Here is a 27,278-nt window from a genome sequence, read left to right as displayed (position 1 = left end):
CTCTTATCACCTGCAGGAACAGATATGAAATAGCCATTAGCGTCACAAGATTTTCCCCATAGCAATTTTCATGAGCAGCTATCAAAAATACAAGAAGATTAGGGGAATATTTGAGGCAGAAATCCCACTTTACTTTCTTGGTTATTTTTACTTTAAGGATCCTTCCTTATATCATCATTTATCTGTTGTAGCTCTCTAGAATTCAGTATTGTTACAACACTCTAACTTCATTCACTTATGCTATGGCTAAAGCTATGAAATCCTTTATCAGTCTTTAATAAACACCAACATTTCAAAAACCCCAAAACAACAACAACAACAAAAAAACCAACAAAACCCAAGAAGATACTTCTGTCAGTTGAGAGGACAATAAGGCAAATTCTCTTCATAAAGTAACACTGCAACAGCTACAGGTATAACAGTCATTCAGAGCATCTCCTTACTTCATCAATTAACTCAAAAAAAGAAAGCTGATTTGAACATACAGAACTCACTTTCATAAAAAGATACTTTAGCACCACAGGCACAATTCCCTATGCACCCCATCTCAGCCCCCTAACCAGACTCAGCCCAAGGACTCCTCCAGCTTTGCTACCAGCTTCCTCACAGCAGCAACAGTAGCACATCTTTGTGATGACTCCATTTCCTTAATATGGCAAGAGCTTCTATGCCAGGTGAGGTGTAAAAATGAGGTCCTGACTTCATGTAATTATCTAATGGAACTTTTCATATTAGGAATTAATTAAATGAGGCCATCTTCCCTGTAACTAGTTGGAAAATAGCTCTTCCAGAGCTACAGGTGTTTGATTCTGCCAAATTAAATGGTGATTACCAGAAAGATGTGGTTGGAAAGGTATTATCTTAGGTAAGATATAATTACTATTATATCTTATTAACCTATGGGAAATAGCAGAAATGCCCTATCCTCATCAGTATTTAGGTGGTTTGCCTAGCCAATCAACTGTGTAAAGAATGAAGCTGATGGATCAAAACAGTTTATGGCAGTTTATCAGGGTAGCAATAAGGTAATATCTATCAACAATATTTTACTGATTATAACCATATATATTTGTGGTAACAAAATTACTGAAGAACTCAAATACTGGCCCCAAATGGTTGCCTTCTCATAATAAAATCCACTGTCAATTTTTAACTGTAATTAAAGTAGTATGGGGGTGAAAGTAAAGGAACTTGTAAAGTTAAACTTTATGAGAAATATTACTGAAGAAAGTCAGTGATTTCTGCTACATTAAATAAAGAAGGTGAAAAAAACCAACAAGTTTTGACAGTATTTTTTCTTTGTTATGGCAGGAAAATCAACAATGCATGTTTAGAACATTATCAGCATTAGGGAGAGACTAGAGGATGTAATCTATAATATTATTAAGAGATTGACAGAAATGTACTCACAATTGTATAGTTATAAAAGTCAGGCAAACTTCGTGGATAAAGGTAGCATCTTTCATTGTATCAACTAGTATAACTGGGAAAAAATATTCCACGCACAAAAATCTTTTTTAGGTTTACAATTTTCTCATTTCTGCTCTACTGAAAGATAAGACACTGAAATCATATAGTCACTTAAAACATTGGAAATCTAACACTAATAAAAATCAGAATTTTTACTGATGAAATGTACACAAGAAATATTTTTTTTTCCCTGTAAAACACTAGAATTCAATGCAATTATATTGGTACAGCCTCTCCCTTCTCCTCCTGAAATAGTCTTTTCCTGGTATTAAATTTTTTTTCAGCTTAGATTATGCCCTCTGAAAAGTGATTAAAGCTAAATCAAAAGAATTCTTCACTCCAGAAGAATATCTACATAGAAAGTTAGAAAGAAAAAAACTGTAGTTCAATTAACGATAGTAAGGAACTTTCCTTTAGCTCTCCTCCAGCTAGGCCACTGACAGAAGCTGGGTCTATAAAAAAGGTAAAGCTCAGTATCTTGCCAATAAATGTACAGCAAAAGAAAAAGTGTAGAGTTACTTACTACCAGAATCACTTAGCAAAATGTAAGCCAAAGAAAGAAACAGTCTTTTGGTAAAATACCAGGCTCTTACATGCAGAAAAACCCCAACCTTCAACTGAAAATCATACTAAATTATAGTTATTTTTTTCATACACAGTATGTATAATACCAGAATTTCAAAACTAACAATGCCAAAGAATACTATCCCGTTCTTGTGTGGACTAACATTTGCAGAAAATCTCAAAACGGTCCCATAAACTGCACCAGGGAGCAACATTACAGACACACACGTGCATCCTAATAACTTAATGTGCTGGGCTTTATTTGAGGGGGGAGGGGGGAACAGTTGTTTTGAACTGGAATGAAAGTAACCAGATTTAGTTTTAGCACAGAGAGATATTTTTTTAATAACTGCACCAGATGAAACTACATAGTCTGACCCTATACTCATTAAGAAACCTTTAGCAAGTACTAAATTACTAAGAAAAATACGAAAATTGCTTTAACCATTAGGACTGGAGTTAAGAAGTGGTCCAACAGTACAACAAACCATTTCCAATTCTGGGCATGAGGAAAGCACTCTAGAGCTAGCTATTGAGAGCCTGTAATAAATGTGGTCTGAAAAGACCATACGTTTCAACAGTGTCTGGGAAGGGATGCAGCTAGCCTCCAGCACAAACCACAGGGGCACTGGTTCCCAAGTAGTGAGAGGTACTGTGCTGCAGACTTGTGAGCACATCCCCAGAAATACGTGGAGCATGGGTAGTGAGGCCTTGTGGGATCATCCTGGCTCCACAGGAGCAATCCACTGTTCCCCAGGAAGCTGGCATGCTGGAAAGATATTCAAGTGGCCCTGGATGGGGTAAGAGGAGCTTATTAATACTGCCTCAGCACCTTTTCCACTAGCAGGGGCAGCAGTGGTGCTACAAGTCAGAGTGAGAAGAAAATTATGGCAGCCTTGGGGAAGGAATAAAAAGGAAGAGGCAACTACCATGCAATAACAACTCCAAAGGGGCTGGAGATGAGGAAGAGAAGCAAATAAGGTGCTCAACACTACATTTTCTCAAGTGATTCCTGCTGTTTATTAAAAAAAATGCTGCTCAGAGAAAGGACTGAATGTGAACAAGTAGGAAAGCAGTCAGTCGAGGCTGTGATCTCAGCATCAGTATGAACACTTGTTTTTCAATCAGTTCATTTCCCCAGTCTGACTGGTTCACACTGTGGCCGCACATGCACTTGTACCAGTACAGTACCAAGGTGCCAGAATGGCAGGGCTGAATGGCTGGGACCTGGGACAGGGGTTGCATACACCCAGCAGTGCCACCAAATATATTCACATAAAATCATATCCTCAGTGTTGATAATTTGCTGTAGGAGGCACAGCTTAGTCTTTATAAGTGCCATAGATTCTTGAATGTGAAGCAGAGGCTTAATATCTGTTTGAATAATCCTTGTGAAAAGGTTTGGCCTAACCATCTTAATGTTTATTATTAATGGAGACCTTAAGAACGTCATGCTGTGTGGATTTTGCCTTAAATCGGTCTGGATATTACCTACACAAAATGCTTTTCATGCCATGTCAAAAGCATAGGTGTGGGGTTTTTTTAAACAGAATAGTATCCATGTGGGTGGAAGACAAAAATGTGACACTCTAATTATATACTTCACGAAATTATGACATTTTGAAAGCTAGAAAATTATTTTGTTTCATAAACAAATTACAACAAAATCATTCTAACTTGATTCAATAGTTATTATGGGCTACTGGATTACTGACTGTAAGCAAATAACTGCAGTTTAAAGAATCAACCTTTTTAAGCTGTGACATGTTTGCTAAAACGTCCTTAACTTTTTAGATGCAGTGAGAATTCACAGTGTTTCTCTTCTTAACAAGATCTTGTTTCACTGGAAAATTTTTAGTCTACTATCAAGTGATCCCATAAAGCAGGGCAGAACTAATGGCTTTATTAAGTACCTTCACTTCAGGCTAAATGGAAGGAGCAATTACATCCCACTTACATAGCAAAACAGCTGGAACCAGCAGAAGCTACCTCACAGTGCAACAGAAAATATAAAAAGGCCTGATCAGAAGCTTGACAGATTTGCTGACTCAAAACACAGGTCTAGGGAACCGTCTGTCCCCAGAAAGGGATGCAGTAATCCAAGAGGGAGGTAGTTCTAAAGAAACATCCAGACAAGGCACCGAAAACAGACAGGCAAAATTTTGACAGGCCTACTTCAAGACATTTAACCTCACAGCTGCATTTTCTTCCATGGAGCTCAAGGAAACAGGGCACTCTACAATCTTTGTATGTCAAGAGAAGGGCACAGGAGACACACTTGAGCCGGTCAGTCTGTCTCTCTGACATAACAAAAGTGCAAGGCTTCAAGTATTGGTTACTACTTGACCTGACAAAAGGGGCAACAACAGAAACAAGGTAAGTTGTAAAAGTTGACAGACACCTTATTTCTGCTTCAACCATTTTTTTCAGTTGGAACAGGGCTGCAATACAACTTCTAAATCCTGTATACTGCTTTCTCCTATCCAATAAAAATTATGAGTAACTATTTTCAGTTCAAATGAATAGCCTTTGAAATACAGTTTCTATAACACATTCTTCTTTACAGGACTTTGCAATAGACCCTCCCCACTACCACCAAAAAAAAAAAAAAAAAAAAAAAAGAAGCAGGCCACCTTTTTTGTAAGTATTATTGTTGGAGGGAGCAAAGGCATCTGGAAAGGGAAACTCCAGGAGTGGGACTCTAAGAGTTTGGCACTTCTATGCCTTGGTGACAAGTTGGGACTTTCTGTAAGTGGGAGAATTGTCAAAGAATTGGAGATGGGATGGTAATGAGAAACTCCAGCACATGAGGAGGAATGTGGTTAGGTGTGGCTGGGAACTGGGAACTGAGGACTATCTAATCAGCAAAAAGAAATGATTGTGCGTCTGTTCACTATTTGAGCAACATGACTTATCTTTCCTACTTACTACTTTTTTTTTTTTTTTTTCCATTCTACTCTGGTCATGTCCAGACCAAGGACAGCAGTTCCCCTTGTCCACCATGAGCCCTTATATCTTCCTTGCTGTTACAAGATCTGTAAGTCATCTGGAGCTTTGCAATGGAACTGCTTAGAGCCATTTTCCTACCACGAGTATACCAGAAACACTTAAAAACTTCTAAACTCTAAAGCTGTGTTTCATTACAGCCCCAACTGAAACAAGGTGGTTTTACAAAAAGAGGAACTAAGAGTAAGACGCATTATAATAAAAGGGTACATATAGAGGTTTCTTTTACTATATGCTTGCAGAGGAAGCTGTACGTCCTTATTCTTAGTAATGCAACTTTTACCGGCCTTCTGGGCTACAACAAGCCTGGCTGAATAGGGAGCTTTGCCTGGCTGAATAGGGAGCTTTTGCGGGGACTCAGGGAAAAAAGGAGAGTCTACCACCTTTGGAAGAAGGGGCGGGCAACTCAGGAGGTGTACAGGGATCTTGTTAGGTCCTGCAGGGAGGAAATTAGAAAAGCAAAAGCCCAGCTAGAACTCAATCTGGCCAGTGCTGTAAAAGACAATAAAAAATGCTTTTATAAGTACATCAGCAATAAAAGGAGAGCCAAGGAGGATCTCCATTCTTTGCTGGATGTGGGGGGGAACATTGTCACCGAGGACAAGGAAAAGGCTGAGGTACTTAACGCCTTCTTTGCCTCTGTGTTCAACAGCCAGACCGGTCATCCCCAGTGTACTCAGGCCCCTGAGCTAGAGGATAGGGATGGGGACCAGAATGGAGCCCACATAGTCCAGGAGGAAGCAGTTAATGACCTGCTACGCCACCTGGATGCTCACAAGTCTATGGGGCCGGATGGGATCCACCCGAGAGTGCTGAGGGAGCTGGCGGAGGAGCTCGCCAAGCCACTCTCCATCATCTATCAGCAGTCCTGGTTAACAGGGGAGGTCCCTGATGACTGGAGGCTTGCCAATGTGACGCCCATCTACAAGAAGGGCCGGAAGGAGGACCCAGGAAACTACAGGCCTGTCAGCCTGACCTCGGTGCCGGGGAAGATTATGGAGAGGTTCATATTGAGCGAACTCCACAGGCAAGTACAGGTCAACCAGGGGATCAGACCCAGCCAGCATGGGTTCACGAAGGGCAGGTCCTGCTTGACCAACCTGATCTCCTTCTATGACCTGGTGACCCACCTGGTAGATGATGGAAAGGCTGTGGATGTCATCTACCTGGACTTTAGCAAAGCTTTTGACACCGTCTCGCATAATATCCTCCTCAGGAAGCTGGCAGCTCACGGCTTGGACAGGCATAGTCTTTGCTGGGTAAAGAACTGGTTGGGTGGCCGAGCCCAGAGAGTAGTGATAAATGGTGTTAAGTCCAGTTGGCGGCCGGTCACGAGCGGTGTTCCCCAGGGCTCTGTTTTAGAGCCAGCCTTGTTCAATATCTTTATCAATGATCTGGATGAGGGGATCAAGTGTGCCCTCAGTAAGTTTGCAGACGACACCAAATTGGGTGGGAGTGTCGATCTGCTCAAGGGTCGGATGGCTCTGCAGAGGGACCTGGACAGGCTGGATCGATGGGCCGTGGCCAACTGTATGAGGTTCAACAAGGCCAAGTGCCGGGTCCTGCACTTCGGTCACAACAACCCCATGCAACGCTACAGGCTTGGGGAGGAGTGGCTGGAAAGCTGCCTGGCTGAAAAGGATCTGAGGGTGTTGGTAGATAGCCGGCTGAACATGAGCCAGCAGTGTGCCCAGGTGGCCAAGAAGGCCAACAGCATCCTGGCTTGTATCAGGAATAGTGTGGCCAGCAGGAGCAGGGAGGTGATTGTCCCCCTGTACTCGGCGCTGGTGAGGCCGCACCTGGAATACTGTGTCCAGTTTTGGGCCCCTCAATACAAGAAAAACATTGAGGTGCTGGAGTGTGTTCAGAGAAGGGCAACAAAGCTGGTGCAGGGTCTGGAGCACAGGCCTTATGAGGAGCGGCTGAGGGAACTGGGGTTGTTTAGCCTGGAGAAGAGGAGGCTGAGGGGAGACCTTATCGCTCTCTACAACTACCTGAAAGGAGGTAGTAGTGAGGTGGGTGTTGGTCTCTTCTCCCAAGTAGCTAGCGATAGGACGAGAGGAAATGGGCTCCAGCTGCGCCAGGGGAGGTTTAGGTTGGATATTAGGAAAAATTTCTTTACGGAAAGGGTGGTCAAGCATTGGAACAGGCTGCCCAGAGAGGTGGTGGAGTCACCATCCCTGGAAGTGTTCAAAAAACGGGTAGATGTGGCACTTCGGGATATGGTTTAGTCTAGTCTGCCCTTGATTGGTTTAGTGTGGACTTGGTAGTGTAGGTTAATGGTTGGACTGGATGATCTTAAAGGTCTTTTCCAACCTAGACGATTCTATGATTCTATTCTATGATTCTAACAAAACCTACATATTCTCTCCTGAGTCCCAAAGAACAGTCTCTCTTTCCATCCTTTCTGAGAGCATGCCCATTCCTAACTCCACTCAAGAGACTCACTGTCCCTACATTTAATACTATGAATTCCCAGCTTGCTGTCTCTCACTTCTCTCCTATCCTCACTTCACGCTATGGAAGCTTTTTCACCTGGGCTTGCCCATTTGCTCTCGGATCAGATGCTACTGCTCACTCTATCCCACAGGCTCCATTTGGCCTAGAGTGAAAAGGAGGGAAGAAAACAAAATGACACTCTTCATCCCCTATGTCCACCTACTGCCCTTTTAAAAATGTTGTGTCGGGGATATTGCAAACCAACAAGATAGCATCCATTACCTTTGCCTTTAGTTCTCCCAGGGTATCCCATTCTCTGGAAGGAAATATATTGCCCTACTGCTTCTGTATACAGAAGGTGGTAACTCCTTCCAAAATTGCTACATCAGTCTGAGGTGATGAAGTAAAAAAATTTGCTCTTGCAGGGGGTTCAGGCTGGATGGTTAAGCAAAGCTTTTAAATGTAAGTACTTATTGAGTTTATCTACATGCCACATAAAGCTCATGTACTTGCAGTAAACTGTTGATATCAATAGATTAATAAAAAATATGTGTGTCTGACAGGAAAATATGGTAACTAAATTCACGGTCTTGTCCATCTGTTCCTCTGTTGTTTGTATCTCTCCATATGATAGTATACTTGTTTATGTTTCAGCTGCTTGTCACATGTATGTGTGTGTATATATATATATACACGAGGGTTGTATGATGGCTTAGTTTGCACTCGTGTTCTTTTTCCCTTAGGTTCTATGCAGAAGTCTGTGAGTGTATGCTAGCAAACACAGACTGTGTATAGTCATCAATCTGAAACAACTTCCTGTTCGAGTGCCCTGCATGCATTGCCTTGCTGCATGCGTGAGCACACAGGAAGTCACACATCCTGACAGATACGTCTGCTTACAGATACACATGCGAACTTTGCGCACTCTCACACATACAATCTCTCCTCAGGTACACCGGTGTGCCCAAATGCTCCCATGTGTACGTGAGGCCGACCCTACGTGGCTTCAGCTCCACCTTGGTGTGCGGCTCCCTGCTCTTCCGAGACTTGGTACATTGTGGTGTACACCACAGCTTCTCCCGCTTAGGCTAGCGGACACACAGCGGGCGTGCAGGACTCCCTGCTCGGCACTGCGAGCGCCCGTGCCCTGGCAGCACTTCCCGCCCAGTTGGGCCGGTTGCCTCAGGCCTGCAGCCGCGGGAACCATGTTGTTCCTCGGGCGCGCAGCTGCCACCCTGGAAAGGACGCCAGTCAGTGGCCTCCCCGCTGGCAGGCAGAGGCCTGAAAACGAAAGGGGCCAGCACCGAGGGAAAACCAGCCAGCACAGGCGGGTCGCTGCCGGGGGAGGCGCTGCGATGCCGGCGGGCCCTCGCCCCTCAGCTTGCCCCGTCGCCAACGGCAACAATCCTGAGCCGGCGGCGCTCGGCGCTCGATTGCGGCGACTGGGCTCCGACTCTCCCGCCCGCTCTCGCTCCGGCTGGGCGGGCGGGGGGGTGGGAGCCACCACCCTTCCCCTCTCGGCGTTGGATTAGTTGCGCCTACTAGGAACCCTGTGTTGTTGTCGGAGGCAAAATGGCGGCGGCGGTGGCCGGGGCCGCCCTGCTGGGCAAGGGGCTGGACATCAGCCTGGCGGCGCTGCAGCAGCACGACCCCTACATCAGCAGCATCGTGGACGTGGCCAGCCAGGTGGCGCTCTACACCTTCGGGCACCGCGCCAACGAGTGGGTACGTGAGGCCGCCCCGCCCCCTCCGCCGGGGAGCGGCGGGGCGGGGCGAGGAGCGGGGCCGCCCACCCCGCGAGGGGCGGGGCGTCGGGGAAAGGGGCGGGGCGTCGGGGCGGGGGGCGGGCGGCGAGGAGGCCCCGCCCCTCCCCTGTGTGCGGGGGGGGTTGGGGGGGGCGGTGGGCGCCGCCATGGCTGAGGTGCGAGGGCAGGGTGGTTGTGAGGGCTGCGTGCCTCGGCCCGGCTGGGTGTCCTGGGGTGCTCCCTGCCCTCGCCAGGCTGGGTGAGGGGCTGTGCCTGGCCCTGCCTCTCTGGGGAGCACCAGAAGCCCTGTGGTGCCGAGGAAGCAGGTTTTGAAAAGCTTACGGGGCTGTGGGAGGCTGGGGTTTAAACCAAGGCCTGGGCCATGGGAGCTCCTCTGCTATCCAAACATCTCTAACAGAACCAAGATGTGTACAAAAGTGTGTTGGAGTTACAAATACTAAAAAGCCTGTTTAAGATTTAAAAAATTAATTAACTTGGGGAGGCTTTTGGTAATTTCATGTTCTGGCTATTTTGCAGGCAGTTCTTGCTTTGCTATAATGGCGAGGCTTAGGGCCTGTGTTTGAAGAACCTTGCGCAATCTGCCTTTTGTGTGGTTTCCCCCTTACCTGTCCTGAGCGTTGCCCCTGAGGGCAGGCACCATTTGGAAAATCCTCTCCCTGACTCTGGCCTGTGTGTCACCCTCACATGTAGCAGAGAGTTAATCCAGCGCAACGTTTAGTCTCATGGTGTCGAGCCTTTAGCCTTTTCATATCTCCTCATAAAACTTGGGTCAGCTGCACAGTGGCCTGTGCTAGCTCTAGTGTCTCGCCACCAGCTGATGAAGTTGGGTTTAGTTATTTTTTCACAGCTAAGGTGAGAGAGGTGTAACTGACGGTGTTCATAAAACAGAGGTAAAGGGAAGGCTCACTGATGGCTAGCAAAACGCTGCCCTGATTTCAACTTTCTTGACTTTCCTTTTCTTCAGGAGAAGACTGATGTGGAGGGAACGCTGTTTGTTTACACAAGGTGAGGATGTAACGTTTTAATGTCTGCAGGTGAACCCTGTGGATGTGGAAAAGCTAGCTGGGATGGAGCGTGGCTGAATGAAGTACAGTGCTCCTTGTTCAAGGGTGAAAACAAACTGAAATTGGCAGAGGCAAATGTGGGGAAGAAAACACTGGAAAGGAGACATCACCTTATATTTGGATAAGACTTCCAAATGTGATTTAAATCTCAGTGTGGGTAAACCATAGAAATCTGTTATGTTGTTTTAAATAGGATATAGCATTTGCAGTTCAAAAGGTGTCTGAACAAAAAGCAAATAGTTAAATAAATAATGGTATTCCTTAAAGTAAGGGAATGGTAGAACTTATGAAGTATTGTGTTCCCTACTTAGGGAACTTTCATACTACTTGTGTCTGATTATTCATTTTTCATGCATATTTCATCCAACATTTTGGATGTTTTTAATGCTTTCTTTTAGCAGCAGCTCTGGTTGTGGCTTTTCAGAGCATTGGTTGCATCATTTATTCTGGCATGTACCTTAGATCTGTTGTGAAGCCTGCCCTACTTTTGGGTTTCCAAGTTAGTGCCCCAGCATTTTCCTGTGACTGTTGTTAAAATCGGAAAATAATACAGTAAGCAGATCTTGCAGTGGCTGCTGGGATGGAACACCAAAGCAGAAACTTTCTCCTTCAATGTTTATGTTGATGAGGATCTGGTAGGGGAACTGAGAAAGCAAGAGATTGTTTTGAGAAGGCGAGAGATGTATGTGTGATGGGGAGGCCCAAGAGGCTGTGAGCTTCACTGTGTGAAGTGGGAATTCTGGTTTTAATCTTTCGAGCCTTTTTGTAGCAGCAGTGGAAATAGTCATCAGTAATTTTTCTAAGCTGCTTTCAGGTAAGTGGAGATAAGATGCTGTTATAATTACCACTGCAAGAGGAAAGAACTGGCCCCTAGTTGTGCTAGCAGTAGGTGGAGGTGGCTAGTTGCGTAGTGCAAAACAGAAGGTATGCTAGTTTTAAAACTCCAAAACTGATAACACGTAACCTGGCACTTCTAGTGTCTGTGATCTTTCACTGTACTTTTTGTTGGCTGAGGAAGTTTCCATTTACATTTACCCTGGCTGCCTTACAGGCAACAGTATGGAACAGGTTGTGGGCTGTGGTGACATCATACATTGCCCTCCCCATCAGTTTTAACTTTAATTTCCTGTGGCTTTGAACAAAGTCATAAAGTCTTGTGGAAAAAACATTGCCAACAGACGGTAGGTTGGAGACCGCTGGTGTTGCCTTTGTTGCTTCTCATTACTGTTGTGACAATGTAATGTGACCATTTTACTTGAGCTGACTTATCACCTATCTCATCTTTGCGAATTCCGCGAAATGGTCAAAAAATCAGACTTTCGACTGGGTTAACACCAGTGGAAGTGGACTTGTTGTTTGTTTCTTTGTTTGGGTTTTTTTGAGTGAAGCACTGACTGTTGCAAATGAGGATTCTTGTTAAGGGTTCCACTTTTGGTTAATTTTCTGTTGACTCCAATCCTGTAATGCAGGTTCCTGTGCTTTGGATTTCATAGAGAAATCCACCCACCAGCAATTGCCAGAGATGGCACTCTTCCCAAATGTTTAGCCATCATCTTTTCCTTTATTGCCATATTTTGTTTGAAAGTAATCTCCTGCCAGGATTGTGATAGGTTTAACAGCTCACGTTAATAAAAATTATCTAACTGACTGGAAGCGTAACCCCCATGAACAAGCATAATGATTTAGAGTCATAGAATGGTTTGGGTGGGAAGGGACCTTTAAAGATCATCTAGTCCAACCCCCCTGCTGTGGGCAGGGACATCTGTCACTAGATCAGGTTGCTCAAAGCCCAGTCCAGCCTGACCTTGAACACTTCCAATGATGGGGCATCCACAGCTTCTCTGGACAACCTGTTCCAGTGTCTCACCACCCTCACTTTTGTTCTTATGCTTTAGATGGTATGGGAAATGCTCTCTGGGATGACTGTTACTATCTGCAATTGTTAACCTGAGCATTAAAAAAATATACTTGCTCTGGCCCGTGACTGAATCATTCTAATTGCTGTTTTCTACTCCAGTGAGAAACTGTAGGGTAGATGGTGGTGGTTGGATAATGTGATGCTGATGGTCTGGGACAAAGTGGCATTTTGTAGCATCTTGCCTGTTCAGAAGTCATAGGCCTTATAACTTGAAGTGAAAACTGGGCATGCAGATATGATTATGCTGCAACTAAATCATTGGACCTCAAATGGTAGCATCACAGATGTGGCATACTGTCTGTAGCTATTGTGAGACCAATGGCACTTCTGTTATTTCTCATCTATAATGTAGGCTTTTGACATAATTGAAAGGATTGCACGAAACACTGCAAGAGTCAATTGTTATTTCCTTGGCAACAAAATTGGATTTTTTTTGGTGTCCCTTAGAAATACAAAAACAATTTTGGAGAACTATACAACAAAGAAATTCTAGTAATTTCTTTTTTTCCTTGACTTGATGTGATCTCTAATTGATAATTTTCAGATCGGCTTCTCCAAGGCATGGCTTCACAATTATGAACAGACTGAGCATGGAAAATCGAACAGAACCTATTACTAAAGACCTCGATTTCCAGCTGCAAGACCCTTTTCTACTGTACAGAAATGCCAGATGTAAGTATGTGATATGTTGTATTAAATACTGAAGAACTGAGCTCTGTTCTTGGTTAAGGCAGTCCAAATGATTAGACTGCAGCTTTCAAGGGCTGAAGCTAGCTGGTTAACAGTTACAACTGAAGGAATACATTTTGCTTTTTAATGTGCTGAAAGAGAAGAGTTGCTCAGTGCTTCCCTAAAATGCCACTCTTCTAAAGAAAGTATTAGAATGTGCTTAACAGTAATCTCGTCGTTTAACTGACAAATAGTAAACTTTTATGTTCGTGTGCATGTGATGGATGTAGAGACTCACAGAGATGTTGTGTGTATTCTGAATATACCCCAGTCAGTGTTGGGAAGTCTCACCATAAAGCAGATCTACTGAGGGTTGCAGTAATATTTGTAGTCTTGGGTTTCTGCATAAAAATAGACAAATACAGCCAATTCAAACCCTGTCTTCTGCTCCAGCTCCAAAGCACTGTCCTTACAGCAAGCTGGAAGGCAGGTTTCTTCTAAACTATTAGGGGTGACTTTTAACAACATAGTGTTGAGCCTAATTTAAACCCTGATGAAAGACAAAGTTACTACTTTGGGCTCTGTGTTTATCTTGCATGTTTATCTTTACACAAGAATAAGCAAGTGTCAGGCAAACTCAGAAATAAGTGGAAGGCATGAGAAAGCTGTACTTTTACATGCAGATATACATACGGACTGTTACAGTGTGCAATTATATGAAAATGAGCAGTTATAAATACACAGTTTATATCTGTACTTGGAAGCAGAGCTGTACTATGATCTATACTTTGTGCTTGATACATAAAAACAGATTGCAAAAATGTTTTATGTAAACTGTGATGCAGAAATGTTCCCTCTGGATGAAGTAAAAGCAGAGAAAATTCATGGCATACAAAGCAGCCCAGTCTGCTAGACCTTTTTACTTCATAAACTTAATTTGGAGTTGGAAAGTATATCAAGATGGAATCCTGTTGTTCACACACACTATGTGGTAGAAACAATAGAGAAATAATATTTTAAATAACCTAAATGAAACTTCTATTTTTGGGAGTATTTGATAGGCTGACAAAGAATTGAAATTCCCAAAGAAACTGAAAAGAAATGCAGAAATCTCCAGGCTAACCTAGACTAGACCAGACATTAGGATTTTAAGTACCATGAAACCTATTTATCCCATCTGATTTTGAAGAGTCTTTCGTACGTATATGTAATCTTTTTTTAATCTCATTTTGAAATTCCATTAGGAGTTCATGTATGTATATACTAATAGCTACCTTTTGAAATCTGATCTATTAATGTTTTCATTTTTGTTGAGACAATTGGTGTAAAGAAGTTGTCATAACTCTATGCTGACATGAAGTAAGACAGTCTTTAGTCTGAGTACTGCACGTAAACTGTGATTCATTTGGTTTTTTATTAGGAGAAAAATTGGGGGCTTTGGGGGGGTGTAAGCTGTTTGTTCACTAGGGGATGTCAGCATTTTAGATGTGCAGGGTCTCAAATACAAGTACTAACATATGCTTCTGAGCGGCAGGCATATGTTCAAGTAACTTATCCAGGGCTTTTTGGCTAATTGTGCAACAGCAAAATGCAGAAGGCTTTTTTCTGGGTTTTTCTGTCTAGGCAATGGTTCTTTTAGGGTAGTGACTGCTGAACTGTGTTTGCACAGCATCAAGGCCTTCTCTGTTTCTCGCACTGCCCCTCCAGCAAGTAGGCTGGGGGTGCACAAGAATTTTGGAGGGGACACAGCTGGGGCAGCTGACCCCAACTGACCAAAGGGATATATTCCATACCATATGACATTGTGCTCAGCATTAAAAGCTGGGGAAGGAGGAGAAAGGGGGGATGTTTGGAGTTACGGCATTTGTGTTCCCAAGTAACCATTACACGTGATGAAGCCCTGTTTTCCTGGAAATGGCTGAACACCTGCCTGCTGATGTAAAGTAGTGAATTAATTCCTTATTTTGCTTTGCTTGTGCACACAGCTTTGCTTTACCTATTAAACTGTCTTTATTCTCAGCCCACGAGTTTTCTTTCTTTTGCCCTTCCAATTCTCTCCCCATCCCGCTGAGGGGGGGGAGCAAATGGCTGTGTGGGGCTGAGCTGCCAGCTGGGGTGAACCCCCAACACCTACGCTGACAGTTTGCCAGTGGCAATGTGAAAGTAACAACATGTTTCTTCGGTTTAGGATCTCTCAGCCACAAGATCTGATAGCTTCTTGACCTCATGGCACTCTTCACTCTATCATTCTCTTGAGTGCAACCATGAAAGAAAGAAATAACAAGATGCCCAGCCACTATATTCCTGGTTTTATAAAGTCATCTGCAGCCTGGGTGTGTGGGTCTGATTTTTACCACAGTTAGCCATTTGATCTAGCCGCGGGTAAATTTATATCTGTTACTTAATTTGAGAATTTTGTTGTCCGAGAGAAGATTCATGTTTGCTTTGCTAAAAAAATCCACTAGTTTAGGATTTCAGTTAGTGTGCTTCGCTAAAAAAATCTGCTAGTTTAGGATTTCAGTTAGTATCAGATGTGTTCCAGGTATAGGGATATGTTACCCCTAGTTATTTATCTTCCTAAAATACTCTTACACAGGCTTAATCATTAGTTCTTCAAGAAAACTGAAAATCTTGGTACTTCGAAGGAGGAACTTTTGTTTTCTCAGATTTTCACGGAAACATCTATGTTCCCAGAGCAAACTGGCATTACAGACCCATAGAAGAAAAGTTGTTTACCAACTCATTTAACTTTTCCACGTTTTCTTTAGGTCCCTACTGATTGTTCACGTGGTGATTTCTCCACTGAGATGCAGATACCTCTAGCCCTTTCTTCCTTACTGTGTATTTCAAAGCCTTTGCTACGTAAAATAAAGGAACCTCCTCAACATTAAGTATCTGTTTTCACTAGGGTCTCGTCCACACATGATTCTGAGTATCTGTCTTGAAATTTCTATATGAATATTTTCCTTGTGTTTTGCTTTATTATACAACTTGTCTTTATAATTTTTGCAAAACTAAGTCTTCAGGCTTCTTCCTTATTAAATGGAATTTTCATCCAAAACTGGGTTTTTTAGGCCCTAGTCTTACAATATTGTTTTTACCTCCTGCTTCCAGATACTAACAAGGAGTACTCAGTAGTAGCTGTTTACCTGCAAAACAGTGGACAGTTTGGCAATAATATTTAACAGGATCTGGAAATGTTATCTTTTTCTAACCTTTTGTTTGACCTGGTTACTTCTTACTCTATTTTTCATACACATCTTCTTATTAGATACAACAAAACTAGCAGAGTTTCCTCTGTTTTTCTAATTGCTATAGCAGCTTTCCCATATAATAGGACTTAGATTTGGGTTTTGTGACAATGTAAATTTCAGAAAAATACAAAAGCAAGCATTTGGAGGAATGAAGAAGTCCTGGCCAGTGTTTTGTTTCTTCCAATATTCTGAATGGTTGTTGAAACCAACTCCATTTCAGTACTGCTGAATATCTGTGGCTGGTTGTATCACACAGTCTAAAATAAATACTCTTGGCAGCAAAAGGTGGTACTTGTGTACTGGACAAGTCTGCCAATGTTTTGTCATGGTATAGCTATCATTTTGTAAAGATTGCTTTGCACCCAATATATGATTATAATAGAGAAAGCTTTCCAAAATTATACACAATAAATATAAGTTTTATGAATACTTAGGAAAAGGATTTTGATCTTACTATTTACTTTACTGGTTTTCGTATTTCTTCTATTGTTCCATATGATCTTGGTCATCTAAAGTTGTAATACTGTCTAAACACCATGTTGCAGACGCCTACAGGCGTCCAATCCAAGGACTTTTCAGGCTAGATTTGGGATCCATGCCGGTTACTGCTTGCGCTGATCCACAATTTCACAGAAGTTTAGTTTGGGAGATCTGTTAGGCTAGAGCTAGGGTTATTCATTTCAAAACCAGGAGGGAAGCTCAAATTAGAGTTTTTAATGCCAGCAGAAATCCTTGTTCACCAAGACAGAAGGCTTATGGATCAAATAGGTATTTTCAATGTGACCTTTAAACTTATGTAGTTAACTGCAATTTTAGACATTTTCTTTCTGAGAGCAAGACAGGAGTTCTGTTTTTGTTTAGATCATCTAATGATTTTAAGGGTTTTTAAAAATTTCCTGGGTTCTATATTTGAGTAATCTTAACTACAAAACTGCAACTTTTTTCCTTAATCTTTGGTGATGTTTATCATGAAAACCAATGTTTAGAGCCTGTTGCTTAAGACTTGATGCTGATTAATACGAGGTAGTTCAGAAGAAATGCATAACTGTAAATTATTAGTTAAAATAATTCATTTTCTCCTTTTAGCACTGATCAGCTATAATTTCCTTGCAACTATTCCCAACTGTATATTGTATGAGGTGTATATGGGTGCATGCTGGGTCAGTGAATTATTTCTTGAGTCAACTGATTTATCATTTCATCACTGAATACTGTTTTTCATCTTTCCAGGACACAGAGAATTGGTGAATATTAAGTTGCATATCTTAGAGCTAGCTTCACGTTGAGCATTTCAGTTGCCAGAAAAAAATACAAGATCCTGCCTTATAATAGTTAGTATGCTGATTATGACAATGATCTGATATAGGTTAATTGGGTTCTTTTGTGCTATAGCAAGTAGAGAAAGAAATTGTGTGACAGATCAATAAATATTCTATATCTGACTAGATTCTATATCTATTTGGGCATAGAGGTTACTTTTCATTTCTGTGCCACATTTGTAGTAAGGCCTTTGATCACATCATCTCCTAGGCTTGAAAGTGAATGACGCTTCCTAGTCAGATGTGGCATATTCTACTGAAATTGAGCTTTTGCAGAGGTTCAGGAAGTGGCACAAAAGCAGACCAGACGTGCCTGGTAAAACTGTCTAGACATGCGTGATATGTACATAACCTCATAGTAGTTTCAGTTGTCCAGTTTAACCTGCCACCATATGTCTATCAGAACCCTGGAAATATAGTATTATTTTCCCAGATTCCTGCACTGCAAAGACATCCAGTTGATGAGATGGGATGGGAGGGGAGGGAGAGGGAAGTTTGCCAGCTGTCCAAAGAAGTAGCATAAGTTCTGTTTTTTGTTTGTGGTTTTTTTTTTTCCCTGTAGGTCATAATTATTTATATATGAAAATTTTTCCAACTATGTGCTTGGGGGCAAGAGATTGTAAAATGTTTAGGAAAAGATAATGGTGTATATTTTTCTCAAATTATTATTTTTCATTCTTAAATTCTATGTTACAGCATTCTAGAGCCCTCTCAAATAGAACAACTATCTTCTTGGAGACTAATTGTGGCTCATTTCAGTTCACCCTTCTAAGTAAATACATCCTGGTAAAAAATACTAAATGGATAATTGTCCCACTTCTGTAGGTGTTTCTGAAGACCCATTGACCCTGCAAGTAGCATTTCTCTTGTAAAGAGCATCTTAGTTTGAAGACTATTAGAAATTTACTTCCGAAGGGAAAGCAGGAGACAACAGTAATAGAATTTGAGTGATATGTAAAAATGAATATGTCATGAAAAATTATCTTCTTTGGATACTACAGTGTCTTTTTTACCCTGAAATATGTTCTTAGTCTATACTATGTTATATAGTCTGTAATTCAGTATTTTAAATTACTTCTTTCCTCTGAAATGTGTTTTTATTTGAGAATGAAACCAGCGTTTGGTGGTTAAATTTACTTGTGTATATATTTAGATTCAGCCTTCTGCATATTGACCAATAAACAAATACTTGCTCAATAGTTTCCATTGAGACAGGCAAAATAGATATTCCAAGCTCTGTTTTTACAATGTAATAGAGTTTCTGTTTGGTTTTTGGTTTCGGTAAAAATGTCAGTTTAAAATGGAGAGCCTTATTTATCAGCCTCCTACCTGCCAACATACAGTATCTGGTCCAATAGCAAAAAAAAACCCAACAGGATGAACACAGTAAATTGAAATGTGTATTCAATTGATTATTCCCCAAATGCTCATTGGTCATCTTGAATTTTGAAACAACTACCTTTAAATGTTTTTAACTTAATTCAATTTACATTATTTTTCTCTAAATTCAGTGGTCTGCTGATTCAGAAATACTACATGGCTTTCTGTTGCTGCATCATTAAGCAAAACACAATGTTTTTGTCACAGCTGAATAACTTTAAAACAGTTTTTTTAAGGTTAAGTTTCATTGCACAATTATTATTTTGGCCTGCTAGAACCTGCATGTTTTGTTGAAGAAAATATTTTGGTAGTTTAAAACTCTTTCAAAAATGTTTGTCAATTTGGAACAAAAGTGTTTGAAAAGTGAAAGCTCAAACTACAGAAATTCAAACTAATTTTGGCAGAAGGGCCTTGCCCTCATTAGAGGTATGTTCTTTTCAGGCTGTTGTTTGCTAAGCAGATTTGGCTTGAGCTTTTTTTTTTTTTAAAGCCTGCCTGGACTGACTACTGCCATTTGTTCAGAATACAAATGCTTGTGGTTTACCTGAGGTTCTGTCCTTGGAGACATTTTTGTCTCAGAGAAATAAACAAATAGCTCCTCCTTCTTCCCATTCCACTTTCTCTCCTTTGGTCAGCATTATAAAAATTCATCATGCATCCAGCAAGACAGAACAGCAGCAGAGGTCCTGATTATCTTCCCTGGATGTTATTGACCTTAAAGTGAAACCTCAGTTTTGCTGAGAGTGTTGGAATGCTAATACTGTTAAGCATAGATACTATTTTCCTTTTTTAAATTTAAAAGGAAAATATACATACTGAGAATACATTAAGGTTGTAGTAAGAGTTGATTCTAAACCCAGAAAATTAAGGTTGCAGCATGAGCTTTATCATGTTGCATGCTTTTTTTTTGAAACCTGTTTCACAGTTTGTGTCCAACTTAACTGTTTTAGAGTTTGTCATGTCCAAATTTTCTTGAGAAGCAAGTTTCTTTGTGCTCTTATTTATTTGCTTATCAGATGCAGTGACGATAATTTTTTTTTCATGTGAGATGCTGTCTAGCACTCAGTTTACTGACTTCCTTGTACCTACACTCAGAAATTATCTGCTCTTAGACCAGTTTATGAAAGCATATATAAAAGCATTACTAATTTCCTGCTACTTTTCCCATATAGTTCCTCCCTTTGTGGTCTATAAATCAATCTACTAATGATTTTAATGTGCTTAGAACATGGTAAAAATTGCATAAGAATGTCAAGAAAAATAATAAACTGCCCCTTGGAATTAGTAGAGATTGATTTACATTTTTATAAATAAAAACATAAAATATGTACATTTCTGTATTAGATTTTGTGCTGTCTCTAATTGTCAAGGATGCCTAAACATCCTTAATGCTTGCCTGTTGAGATATAAAAATATTGTAACTTGATGGCATAACTAAACACTATTTTGCAATTGGGTGTGGATGGACATGCAGCAGTGCTGGCTCAAGGCAGATGATTTTTAAGATTGAGAATCATGATCTTGCTGTCTAGTGGTTAGCTGGCTTGCCTGTTCTAGAGTATACAGCCTGATACACCTGTTTTTTAAATCTGTAACTAAAGTCTGCTTGTGTCTATGGAAGCAGGAGTGGATTTTTAACGTAGTGAAAGGGACAAGATAATTTATTGTAAAGAATTATGCGTATATGCAAATTGCTTTAAAAAATAAATTGACTGAAAAAGTGCCATAGAATATACTTTTCTGTGGTAACTGGTAGTTGATCATAATTTCTTCTTTTCCTAACTCTATCTTACTGAAGCTAGCCCTGTTTTGAGCAGAAGGCTGGACTAAATGACCTGCAGAGGCCCCAACCAAACTAAATTATTATGTGATTCTCGGATTAGCAGGTATTGGTTAATTCTACTTTAGGGTGTTTGGGATTTTCTTGTGCTTATTGTAAATGTAGATCTGTGATTTAGGTTTTTAGGGTTCAAATAAAAAAAAAAAAAGAGGAACTGTAATACCCCTTTTTTGTTTGTTGTTTTTAAAACAAAAGTGTCTGTAGTAGTATTTCTAAAATTATTTTTTCCAGTGCTGCCGCCTTATTCATCTTTTCCTTTAAATGACATACAATGTACGTTTTTCAGTGGAAATTGTACGTGCCAGTTGTGAAGGCCTTAAGATTGAGATGCAAGTTTGATGCGTAAAACCATGTCCCTTGTCACCCCACCCAATTCAGTACTGATATTTCTATTCAGACTTTCCTAAAAGGATATTTTTGTTGTTTCTTCCTCACCCTTCCTACCCCGAGGATTTGGTACCGGTTGTGGAAGTCTTTGACTGAGCAAAGCAAACAATTTAGAATGCTTTGCATTTATAAAGTGGCTTTTTGCAACTGTAACTATGATGACTGCAGCCATCTTTTTGCTCTAATGATGTTTCTGTTGTGTGATAAAGGTGGTAAAAAACCAAAAAGTGTAAGGAAAAGAAGTGCAGTAATCCTAACATAGGTTTTCAGTTATGTGGAACGATGAAGTCCAATCTGAAAGTCAGAGAAACTATATGTCATGTGAGAAGAAACAGGCTAAGGAGCTAAGATAACAAAGCTATGTAGTTTTTTGATGGCTGGTAGTTATGTTGTGTATGGTGGAACTGTATCCCTGCCTGGGCAAACAAATTGGTAGGAAAAGTATACGGAACAGAATTAAAAGCATGTATCAAGCATCCTGCAGTTGTGAATGACTTTCAGCGTAGAACGGAAGGAGTATAATACTGCATATATCTGCTAGATGCAGTCTTTGTTTCCCATTTATGGATGTCAGCATATAAGCGACATATTAGCTTGTCTGGACATTTACTGCTGAGAGTGTACTGCCAGTACTGGGAATTCCGGACATCTTTTCAAGATAAGATAGGCATATGATGCAGTAAATCTCAAGAGTTCAAGTTGGAACAGATAATTTTTTTTGAAGAGGTTATTTTCATGTGACTACCTGTATACCCTCTACTTCATACACACCTCCTTGTATAGCATAAAGTGGTAGATGTTTCCAGATCAGTGTAAATATGTATATGAATGCCTACGTGTTTCTTCTGCAAATGAAAATATTAGAGCTAGTTGCTTTTTAGAAGCCTCTCGCGTAACCCCCTTTTCAGATTAGTCCCTTCACACGCACACATATGCGTTTAGTGTTTTGAGCTTTTGTAAGTTTTCAACTTAGCCTCTTTGTCTACAAAAAAACCCTGTTTCTTTCTTGTTCGTTATACTTAGAAGCCTTTTTTTTTTTTTTCCTCTCATGTCAAACTGGAAGTGGGAAAGCAATGTTCATTAGATGCTCAAAAGACAATATATTACCAAGAGAAGCCGACCATCTACTTAACTCCACAGATTTGAGAATTACCACAATTATCTAAATCCTGTAGTAGTGTGATCACACGTACAGGACTTCACAGTACATTATCTCCAACTATTACTCTAAATTAGTAGTGTAGTTTCATACATTATGCAGACTGTTCTATTTAAATAGAAAGGGAATACTTATCCCAGCGGGTAGATACCCCAGTACAGTTTGCGTGTATACAACTGGGTAATGTTGTCTTACCTCCAGGTTTGATGTAGAAGCAGTTAAGCTCAGTTTCATGCACCAGCTTCCCCTTATACTTCATTTCGGGTTCCCCTGGCTGGTGGCTGGGTAGCGGGTGATACGCTTGCCGCACAAAGGCTTGAAACATTTTAAAATTCCAAGGAGCGTTGAAACAGTTGAACCTGAGTCTATTTTCTATATATATTGTAAAGGTAAATTCCTTTCGGTCAATTGTTTCTTACTTCAGAGTTATTTTATGTAATAGCCTTGTATAGAAGTTAAAACCTGAATGTTGCTTTAAACTACTGACAACTTGGTCTTTGAATCTAGAAACTATCTTCCAGCTCTTTGAAACCTCTGCAATATCTCTTGCATTATCCTTTCTTTCCTTGCTCTTCACTCCTAATCCTTTTCTTGTCCTCTGTGCCTAATGCTCAGTTGGAGCCTTCTCCTCCCCCTGTGGTTTTTCAGGAAAACTTGGATTGAGAAGTGAAGATAATGGGCACCATCCACCCGTCAGCTCATCACCTCACCAAGCCATGACGATCTCTGGTTTCTGTATATCAGCACGGACTTCTCTGATAATATCCTCTTGTGTTTGAAAAAAATAGGTTTGTCTAGTAGGGGGTGGACTTCACTCCTGACATAGCCAGAAAACCTCTCCTGGAATGTAAGCTTGCTCACTCGCACTCTTTTATATATGTGTATATATATAATAATATTTGTAACCTTCTCTCAAAACATGGAAGACAAATATGTGAGCAAGTGTATCCCACAGTGCATACAAAAACTGCTCACTTCTGTCTAGTATTGATTTAGTACAAGCTCCTGAGTGCCTCATCAGCTCTCTCTTCGTCAAAACAAGCCTTAAATCGGCAGTAAACAATACTTTTCAATTATGGGAAGAAAAAAGGAAGAAACCCTTCTCAAGTATAAGATAGCATAGCCTTTAAAGGACAAGGAATGTGTTCTATACAGAAACACGGTGCAACTGTTCCAGTGGAATTACACTAAGGCTGCAAATGCAGTGTTGCTTTTTTGTCTTAACTGGCATACAAACTCGTAACAGCATTGGGCTTATTATTTGCTATCTGCTGTGCTTTAATGGTTGCAGCTGCAGTCCAGTTGATGGTTTTGCAACGCAGAGCTTGCTTTAATAAAATTTAATAAAATGTAAAGCCTTCATATTATAATGTATTGCTTAAAATCAATCTTTAAAAAAAAAATGTGGGTTTTACCTGCTGGCTTCATTAATTTGGACATACATAATCCTACGTCTTTTGGAGCCTGTTTCAGTAATCCTTTTGCATAGCAGAGATATTATTTGTGTGAATAAAAACAACCAGAGGTCCTGTAGCCAGGGGAAAAAAGATGTAAGTGATGCAAGACACATGCTTCAGGTCAGAAGTCAACAATAAAGGGACTAGGAAGATTCTTCCTGTGAATCATCTGGTGCTGGTCATTGTCTTAGACAGGATATGGACTTTCAGTTTGATGAGCTCCACCAATTCTTTTGTTTCTGTCAAACAAACTGCCTTTCTGTAAAATTTCAGCATTATTTGCTTAACAACATACAGTGTTAAATCCTCTACACAGGAATGTGTAGCATCAGTGAAGAGGTTCATGAAATTTCAAAATAATTAAAAAAGGAGAGACATAACAGTGGATTTTTATGTAAGGTATCATATGATTTCCTGCAGTGCTTTGCTGCTTTTTTCTTGTCATCTCTCTTCGGTTTTTATTCTGATTTCTCTCACATGAATATTTTGTACATCTCTCTCTCAAACAGAAAACAAAGTAGAGGTTCAAATTTGCACTGAGAGAGTTAAAAGCTGAAGGAGGGGAGAGACTGAGGAAGCAGAAGCTGATTACCGATATGTTTTATTCCTAAAGGATTATGCATGAGCTAGTAAAATACTGCTGACTTCTGAAGCAAAATGAAATACGCACTTTTACTTTCTGTGTGAAAATAATACAATTGCTGTAATGAAAATCACCCAATGCAAAATTCCAAATTTTTATTTGAATTTAAATGTATCTCTCTCTATTCAGGGATTCAAAATTGCGGGGTACCTCCCAGTGCTGCTATTGTGAAATGTCTAGCTACTAATACAAAATGAATTTGATAAATGTGGGGTATTTTCTGTTGGATTACAGGTTTAAAACAAGGACATGCTTACTGCTTAAATTATATTTTCTTCGTGACAAACTTGATCTCAGGAGTACATTCTGTTTCTCTCTCTGCATATATATCCACACAGAACGTCTTGTGTGCAAGAAAGTAAAGTCAGTAAACTGCTAATGTCCATAGTAATCTGAACACTAACTTCAATAGTTAAATTTTTAAAAGATATACAAATACGTTAAAAGAGTTACCGCAATCAAAAGAAAAAAGCGATAAGATAGTTCAAAGAGGTGGTATTTGTATCTTCGTGAGAGAAATCACTAAATTGCATCTTTCACAAGAAAAAAGTAGGTCATAAAATATATTTCAAACATTTTTATTAATATTTTTAAGATTAAATTTAATGATCCTTAGTTTTCAAGCATGTAAAAATGCAGTGGCCATATGTGAATGATAAAGGGTCCAAGGTGCAGCCATCTACTGAAATTTAGCTTGTGAGCACAGCATGAACCTACCTGCAACTGGAGTAAAACCTATTGCTGTTTGCCTGTCGTCATGTGAGAACAGTGAAAGTCCTTTCTGTGCCCGTGAAATTGTATTGTATTGCTAAAAATCATACGTACTTAAAAATTTCCAATGGCAACTCTTCAATAATATCTGCTTATCTGTAGGCAGTGTAACAGCTGACTAAGAGAAGGTATGGCTACATAGTAGTAGAGGAGAACTTTTTAATGTGTTAAATATAACGTGTTGACAGGCTGTGGCAAATCAATAAGAGCAGATACATAAGATGCTGTAAGTGTGAACTAAATGTTTGAAATTTCAGGGAGAGTAGTTGACTTTACTTTTGCCTATTTCTACGCGGGTCTTTTTTATTCTTTTTCTAACCATTTCAGAAATAGAGGTGGTGTAGGAAAAATGAAGAAATTGCCTGCCCCCAAAATGATGGCATGTGCAGAGTATACAAATGGAAAAATAGAAAGGGTTGGTTTGTTTGTTTTAATTCTGTTAATCTTATGGTATTTCTTAGGTGTTACTTGTTACGAGGACAAGCATATATATGCAAGCAACTTAGACTTTTGTTGCTGCAAGTTAAGAACTTAGTCCAGATCTGCAAATGTATTTCCATTACTTAGGATCTGAAGGTATGCAATGAAGAAATAAGAGATGAGATCACAACAGTCAGAATTAGAAACATCATCTGTAGTTAAGGTTGCTTATTTTCCTCATGAAGCCCTCTTTGAAGTTGTTCATAATTTTGTGGGAGTTAAACCATTTGGGGTGACAGCTCATCAGACTGATTATAGTAAAAATTCAGGTTTCAGGAAAAAATAACATAAAATAACATGTTATTGAACACCTATCTGAGGTTAAAATATTCTTCATTCTTCTTTTCTATTTTACTGAAAAAATGGCATCAGCAGAGTTTGGAAAAGAACCTTGAACTTGATGATAGCTCTGGAAAGCTCTGGGATTAGAGATGTACTTTGACCTTTGGCAGGTACCTCAGAGATGCGGTTTAAAAATCATTGGGAACATATTCTTAGATTTGACTAAATTATAAATTAAAACCATGATGTTCAAATCCTGATGAGTCCTCTACCAACTGTGTATGTCATGTACAGCAGAGCAGGCTTTATCCCCACAGGACCAGAAGCCCAGATACTTCACAGGAAACATGAACAGAAGCTGCTGCTTTTCTTAACCTAGTGGAAGGGAGGTTGGAAATAAAAAGGCTGGAAATTGAGAAGGTGAAGGCAGCTCTCCTTCCTATTCTTTAAAATAAAAGCAAACTCTTTTTTTGCCTCCAGGTTGGAAAGGCAGTATTGTCCCCTTCTTGATTGAGGAGAGTTCTCATTACTTCTAGCTACTAGGTATGGTGTGATGTGCACAGAATCAAGAAAAGAGCATGGTTTCTAGTTTAACCTCTTCTGCTTGTGGTAGTGTTATGTTAGTGGAAGCTTTTCTGCTAATGGAAGTTATGGATTTAGCCTACATTTGTGTAATGGCATTTTTGTGTTATGTTCAGATGATTCCTGTAGATCAGGGCCTGGCTTCATTTCAGCGCACTGAAGACATGTTTCATGGTTTGCTGTAGGAAGTTAGCAGAGAATATAGAGTACAGGTAATAGTATCAGATGTTGAGGAGTTATGTTTCTGTTCCACTGAGCCATTCTCTGATGGAATTTTTTTTTCACAGGAAGGATGCTTTTGTTGACTCGGGATATTAGGATTTAATTTTTAGCCTTGCTGCAAACATTTCCACTTACCTTTCTAAAGTCAGTGTCTATCATTTTTCTGTCTGAAAAATGGAGCAGTACTTTCACCCACCATTTGTTTATCTTGATACATCTTCACTTAGCTTTTACACTCCTTGAGTGAGATTGTTTAATCATTTCCATTACTGGAGCTCCAGTCTGACATGGACATTTCAGGAGTCTATTGTGAAATAGTAATGAGAATCGCTTGTTATGTAAGAACAACTTATTTATAAGAACAATACGGGATTTATTAAGAACAACTTGTTATTTAAGAAATTGAAGTCTGGCATCTACACTTCCTGCCTTAATTTCAGTGTCATGCATCATCATGATTTAAAAATTATTTGGAACTGATGATGCAACAGCAGGGGATGTGACTGGAAAACCAGTGGTGGGGGAAAAAAAATAAATGCACTAAGCCAGATGAATCATAACATAGATGCTGTTCCTGTGTCGTGACTAAAAATTTCTTGAGATATC

General features: G+C 40.3%; 2 protein-coding genes across 3 annotated transcripts in view; one reads left to right on the top strand and one right to left on the bottom strand.

Annotated features, from left to right (window-relative positions):
• The window catches only part of CACNA1C (calcium voltage-gated channel subunit alpha1 C), a 494,372-nt gene extending 471,812 nt beyond the window's left edge, over nt 1–22,560 (bottom strand). For both annotated transcript variants that reach the window (XM_075727966.1, XM_075727965.1), the window contains exon 1: nt 22,431–22,560. In XM_075727966.1, coding sequence (XP_075584081.1) covers nt 22,431–22,560 — 130 coding nt within the window. The remainder of the gene's footprint in view (nt 1–22,430) is intronic.
• DCP1B (decapping mRNA 1B) overlaps nt 9,052–27,278 on the top strand; it is a 46,379-nt gene continuing 28,152 nt past the window's right edge. The window contains exons 1-3 of the mRNA XM_075727967.1: nt 9,052–9,204; nt 10,210–10,250; nt 12,772–12,899. Of these exons, the coding sequence (XP_075584082.1) occupies nt 9,052–9,204; nt 10,210–10,250; nt 12,772–12,899 (322 nt within the window). The remainder of the gene's footprint in view (nt 9,205–10,209; nt 10,251–12,771; nt 12,900–27,278) is intronic.

The sequence above is a fragment of the Pelecanus crispus genome, chromosome 1 (genome assembly GCF_030463565.1).
Source record: "Pelecanus crispus isolate bPelCri1 chromosome 1, bPelCri1.pri, whole genome shotgun sequence".
NCBI lineage: Eukaryota > Metazoa > Chordata > Aves > Pelecaniformes > Pelecanidae > Pelecanus > Pelecanus crispus.
This window is presented reverse-complemented; position numbering and strand designations above follow the sequence as displayed.